Genomic DNA, 6,858 nt, shown 5'->3' on the forward strand with positions numbered 1-6,858 from the left:
GGGAATCGCTCGGTGGCGGTGTGAGGGTGGCAAGGGAAGGGAGCGGCAGGGAACGTCATCAGCCCTGATCACTGGCCAGGTCTAGGGACCCTACCCGTGTATGACTTTCGTGCACCGGGCCTCTCGTATATAGAATAATACTCTATATCTGTGTTAAAAGAAAAAGTACTAACGGAGCCCTGGCCAGATATGTCTGCTGGTTGGTTAGAGCATCGTCCTAAAACACCAAGGTTGCATGTTCCATTCCTGGGTAGGGCACATACATAAATCAACCAGTGAATGCATAAATAAGTGGAACAACAAATCAATATTTCTCTCTCCCTCTCTTAAATCAATTTAAAAAACCCACTGGTGAATAAAATAATATAGTTACTGGCTTATAATATGCATTAGAAAATATCTGGAAGGACAAAGAAAAAACTAAAAATAATTCTGTGGGAATGTAATAAAATTTTTTCACTGTGTATTTTTTCTTTTTTTTTAAAATATGGAACGCTTCACGAATTTGCGTGTCATTCTTGCGCAGGGACCATGCTAATCTTCTCTGTATCGTTCCAATTTTAGTATATGTGCTGCCAAAGCAAGCACTATTTTTTCATTTTTGAACCTCATGAGCTCTTTTTTTTAAGTAACTTTTTTAAAAAATGTCCCAAATGAGTTTATACTCAGTCAGATATGAAAACTTCTGCCATAGGAAAATGAGACATCACATTTCCAGAATGATGTTAACAGACATCTTTACTACTAACAGTCACACACATATCTTCCTAAAAGTAAATACTACAAAAGTATGGGCTAAAACAACTACAGTACTCACAAAATTACCTGGAGGTACAGGTGGAGGAAAGCCAGGAAACTGTGGTGGTGGAATCCCTGGTGGGAGTGCTGGGATTCCCATGGGAGGGCGATTCAAATGAGGGGGGAAAGACATTCTTACTGCAGATGTCTAAAAAAGAAATCATGACAAATCATTTTATTTGAAAACTTTACAATTCAATATGCCTGGTTTGTTGGCCTTCATTTTTAGAGTATCTGCAAAATTCTAAAGTTTTCTTACCCAAAGAAGTTGGCAAAGACCCTCTTTTCTCTGTCTGTCCATTGAGTATTTTTAAAATTTAGATCTTTTCTAAAATAAGTTCCCAAAATGTACACGATCTAAGTTCAGGATAGACTCCTACAATCATATGGGAATACATATAAAGGAAGAAAAAAATTTTCAGGTTCAGTTAATATCCAAAATTAAATACGAAACATCAATGAATCTTTTTAAACCAAACTCAGAATCCAGGAAGGTTTCTAACAGTTATTTTTTAAAAGTGTTCTGATACATTCATTTTTAATACATATCAGCACCTTTCTGAAAACTAATTTACAAAGTTACACAGTATTTACTGATTCAGTGTTGGCCAGTTCCTCAAGTACAAATAACTGTCTCACTGAACTATAAACCTGGGGGTAGGAGACATCTTAACATCAGGTCACATAGTAATCATTCAAATACAGAGAACCGCCCTGGTCTTTGTGGCTCAGCTGGTTAAAGCATTGTCCCAATATGCCAAGGCTGTGGGTTCAATCCCCAATCGGGGCATATACAAGAAGCAACCAATGAATGCATCAATAAGTGAAACAAGAAATCAATGTTTCTCTCTCCCCTCCCCATTCCTCTCTCAAGAATCAATTAATTTAAAAATAGAAAAAATTTAAAAACAGCCCTAGCCGATTTGCTCAGTGGATAGAGCGTCAGCCTATGAACAGAAGGGTCCCAGGTTCAATTCCAGTCAAGGGCACATGCCTGGGTTATGGGCTCGATCCCCAGTAGGGGGTGTGCAGGAGGCAGCCAATCAATGATTCTCTCCCATCATTGATGTTTCTCTCTTTTTCCTTCTTCCTTCCTCTCTGAAATCAATAAAAATATATTTTAATAAAAAGTAGGTATCAGTATAAATTAAAAAGGGGAGATGCCAACTAATTTTACTATAAATGTCTTATATTTTTAAATAATCCTTTATATTTTTGCCCAAAAATAAAAACAAATACTCTATAAGAAAAAGTGTATCTCCTTTTAAAACAGAGACAGCTACTGTCCTACTTACAGAAGCTCTTGTATTATAATACTCTATCTCAGCACTTTTCTTAGGAGGACAGTTGGTATTAATACCTGTTGAATAAATGAATGAGTAAACAAATTAACTCTGAGGTTTTCATTAAACAAATCTATTAATAAGCTCCCATGGGCCAGGTACTATGCTAGCCTTACAATAATTATAAATGGAACAAATATCCTCAGGTGAGAATTAACAAACCAAAAAAAAAGAATTAAAAAAATTTCATCAGACTACACGTTTAATTTTAGTATATGCCAATATATTCCAAGCACTTCTAATTTTTCTATGAAATATTTTCCTTTTACTTCACACTGTTCAAAACTTGCTTATTCATAGGTTGAACTTCAAAGGTTGAGGCAATCTTAATAAGACAATAACCCTTCCATGACAGTCAGAACACAAACATTTCTGGTAACCTCTAGATAAATATTATTCACTTTCAAACATCCTAAAATGGGAGTCTCAACCACTTATTTCAATATAAATTTTTATGTATTTTGATATGTGAAAATGATTGAGAAAAAACTTTTAAAACCATAAGCAAAGCTAATCAGATTTTACCTATAATTGATCAATTGTAATACTCTTATAATAAATTACATAGATATTCAAAGTTGATACTTTGTAGAATGAAGTTGGAAAGAGAGTTAGGGAGTACTTTATTTTTATTGATTTCAGAGGGGAAGGGAGAGGGGGAGAGAGAGAAGTATCGATGAGAGAATCACTGATCAGCTGCCTCCTGCACACCCTACACTGGGGATCAAGCCTGCAACCCGGGCATATGCCTTGACTGGGAATCGAACAGGTGACCTCTAGTTTCCTGGGTCGATGCTCAACTGCTGAGCTACAACCTGGGTGTGCTTTATTTTAAATACAGTGAGTGGTCAGAAGATGACAGTTGGACAAAGACTTGAATGGGCTGAAGTAGGAAGCCCTGTTTAATATTCAGGAACAATAGCCCCAGCTGTGGGGGCTCAGTTGTTTGGAGCATCTCCCGGAACACCAAAAAGGTCTCAGTTTGATTCCCGGTGGTCAGGGAACATACAGGAGGCAACCAATCAATGTTACTCTCTAAAGTCAATAAATATATTCTCAGGTGAGGATTAAAAAAAAAAAAATTTTTTTAATCTGGGGCAATAATCTTCCAAACAAAGAAAATACAAAAAGCCAGCAGTGGGAATGGAATACTTGCAGGAGAAATAGCAAGGCCAACAGCTGGAGTACAGTGTGCAAGGAAGGTCAGATAAATGTAAAATATTACTGGGGGGGGAGTTTCAGAGAGTACAGGGCTTTGTAGGCCACTGTAAAGAATTTGGTTTTTCCTCTAAATAAGAAGAAAAACATTTAAATTTAAAGGATTTCTTATTTGGCTTATTGTAACAGTGTTCCTGGTCACTATGTTAAGACTGAAAAACAAGGGTCAAAGCAAAACACGACTTCAATAATCCAGAAAAGAGGGGGCCCTGGAACAAGTGTACAGTGAAAGTGGCAACAAGTTGCTAGATTCTAGATTTATTATGAAGCTCGCCAACTGCTAAGGCGAATGTGTGTGGGATTTAAGAAAAGGAGAGATGGAGAGGTTATTTTTATTAGCACTGAAAAAAATTTAAATAGCATTTTAAAAATACTTGAATAGGAGTTCTTCACTTTTAGAAGAGTCAAAGCATTTTAACCAGATTAAGTAAAAAATTAACAAAAACATACAGGGTTATGCACTTGTCAAAATTCACTGAAAGTAAAATGGGTGCATTTTATTACATGTAAATTTTATCTCAATAAATTTGATATTACCCCCACCCCCAAAAACCAAACTTCTAAATAAGATTTATCTCTACCACTCAACATATGCATGCACTTCTGCTTTTCTTTTCCACTTTACTCTTTCAAACCAGTCTTTTTCCCCTGCACTCCTGAGAATACCATTACTGCTTATATGCATTCCTCCACTGCAGATTTATCCTGATAGAAACAAAATATTTTACCAGGGATAGACTTACAGGCTAACCCCATCAAGACACTGCCAAATTTCTGAAATCACGAAAGGCAAATGAACCAATAGACTCTCCTCAGCAAGTAATCCTATACAACTACATGCCCGGTTCTTTTCTAAGTATTATTTTTATTAGTTCTGAAAGAGCAAATTTAAGTTATATAGTTAGACACCAAGTAGTGGTTCTATACTGACTATTAGTGTAGCATGCACTGTTTCCTGCTCTGCTTATAACCTGGCAAGATACAATGGACTGACATAACCTCCCCAGCCTAAGCAAAGCAAGCCCCTCAAAATATCATTTCTCAAATTGAATTTCCACAGACCTGCTGGAGTCTTCAGAAACTATTTCTAGGAAAAAAGTGTTCCATGTCCAAAAAAGAATGGGAAATGCTTAACCACAAGTTTCTTTTATAAGAAAGCTTTACATAGCGTTATCAAAGTGTTTTGAGTCTCCCAAAAGGGAGCTGATAATTTTCTGAGATTTCCACTTTGCCATTTTACCATTTTCAATGATAAAGGTAGTGATAGTCTGGCGTGGAGTGGGAAAGGAAGTGACTTGTAAACAGCAAAGAGGAATCCGTTGGGGTAATGGTTACACAATTCAGTACATTTACTAAAAATCATTGAATTGTAAGTTTACAATGACTGAATTTTATGCAATTACACTTTAATAAAGCTGCTTTTAAAAAAAGCAATACCAATTCAGGACAATTTCAAGCAAAATCCAATTAAGACCTGCAGATTAGATAATACTGTAGCAATATTAATTTCCTGACTTTGACCATTGTACTGTTGTTAAATAAGAGAATGTCCCTGCTTTTAGGAAATAAACATTTTGGGGTTAAGGAACACCACACATGCAACTTACAAGTAAACATTTCAAAAGAAAACTGGAGAAAAAGGGGAAAGGATAAAGCAAACTGGCCAGGTGATTTGGGTAATATGGGTGAAAGGTATTTGAGAATTTTTGTACTATTCTTCTAACTTTTTTAAAGGTTGAAATTATGTCAAAATGAAGTTTAAAAAAAGCATTATCACTATTCTGGCTAGTGGGAATATCATATTTTCTTATTTTCAAATTTCAAAAAAAAAAGCTAGGTAAAAGCTATTCAAAAACTTTGTGAGGAATCGAAATTATTATAAATGGTAGCAGCAGTGTCAAAAGACTATCGAGAAATTTAAAAACAGAATGTTTTTGTAAAACTTTAAAAGATTCAAAGACTGCTTTTGCTTCCAATGTTATAAAATACTTAATGTAAGTTTCCCTTAAATTATGTATAATTAAAAATTTTTTTAAAATCATGTATAATTAAGTATAAAGCTCATTTATCTGGGGACAAAAATGTTGACTTTAAGTCTGAAGTCGTTACCCAACATTAAAATGGACTTATTGGACTTATTTTTAAAATATATTAAGAGCCTTAACACTGGAATAAAAATATAGCAAACACAAAATACACGTATTCAAACTATAATTAGTATATGGTGCCTATATGCAACAGTGGGACAATAATTTTCTTCCTATGTGTTCTCTACCAAAAAATTTTTTAAATTACACTCTGAGGACCAAAAATGGAAATTCGGTAACTCCAAGAAGATGAATTATTTAATAAAAACTCACGTTTTTATTTACTTTCATTTACAAAAGCCTTCAACATACATTATCTCACTTAATCTCCCACATTACCTTGTGTAGATATATTCTCCTTTTACAGATAAAGAAGCTAACTTGTCCAAAGGAACACAATGAGTGGGTGGGGACCCCTCAAGGTCCCTAATATCCTGCAATTACCAATCCAAGGGCTGTTTTCACTGTGTCATAATGCCCCTTTCTAGTAACATACCAATGAGAAACTTTGCATTAAGGATTAACTTCTACTTTATAAGACTATTCACAGAAAAATAGTCTATTCACAGTACACTGGAAGAAATGTTAGAATCAGGGTTAGGCCCTTGTACTTCACTGAAAATTCTTAAATAATACTTATGGGTAAAAAGGACTAAACACTACGTTATTTGGGTATTGCACTAAGGATTTTACATACATTCAATGAATTTCCAATCTCAATCATCCATGAAGTGAATACTATCCTAGTCCTTATTTTACAGATGAGGACAACAAAGGCTTTTAAGGAAAGTTAAAATTTGTAATAGTGTAGCATCTACACTATTAAATCACGAGCAACTGATAACCAACTGAACGGCCTTCCTAGGCTTCTGAACGTTGGCGGGAACAAATCTTAAAAATTGAAGTACCCAAGACAGCGTGGAAGTTGTGTAGACACTGCTGTCAACTACCTAAGGCACAATACTTCACACTACAGCAGTCCGGTGCAAGAGAGGTCCGATCTCTTCCCTCCTTTCGGTCCGCTCCACTCTGCCCAGGAGCAACATGGCTTTTCCAGGGCCATACAAATCCACATTACATAACTGCAAAATAATCTTCAAACTCCTAGATCTAGTTCGAAAAACGTATTTAAGAAGTAGTACTGAAGACCAAAGAAGGGTGAGAAAGAAGTCACACATTTTAATGTGCAAGCGTGGTCATCGCCTCCCTAGACAGAATGAATGGAGGTACAGATCCCGGCAACCTCCACTGGAGGAAAGGGGGGCAGGACCACAACACTCATCTCAATCTTAGACAAGCAAACGAGGAGGGCGCTTTAAAAAAAAAAAAAAAGAAAGAAAGCGGGCATTAACTACATTCGGGGGCACGGAGGTAGGTGGGCAGGTCACACGGGGGCGGGCTCTCGGCTCTCG

The 6,858-nt window shown here is 36.1% G+C and overlaps 1 protein-coding gene across 1 annotated transcript in view; it reads right to left on the reverse strand.

Moving 5' to 3' along the window:
- The window catches only part of RBM25 (RNA binding motif protein 25), a 49,465-nt gene that overhangs the window by 41,830 nt on the left and 777 nt on the right, over positions 1-6,858 (reverse strand). Inside the window, 3 exon segments of the mRNA XM_006779398.2 lie at positions 826-946; positions 1,058-1,174; positions 2,094-2,158. Of these exon segments, the coding sequence (XP_006779461.1) occupies positions 826-946; positions 1,058-1,099 (163 nt within the window). The 5' untranslated portion in view covers positions 1,100-1,174; positions 2,094-2,158.

The sequence above is a fragment of the Myotis davidii genome, unplaced genomic scaffold (genome assembly GCF_000327345.1).
Source record: "Myotis davidii unplaced genomic scaffold, ASM32734v1 scaffold17, whole genome shotgun sequence".
In the NCBI taxonomy this organism is placed as follows: domain Eukaryota; kingdom Metazoa; phylum Chordata; class Mammalia; order Chiroptera; family Vespertilionidae; genus Myotis; species Myotis davidii.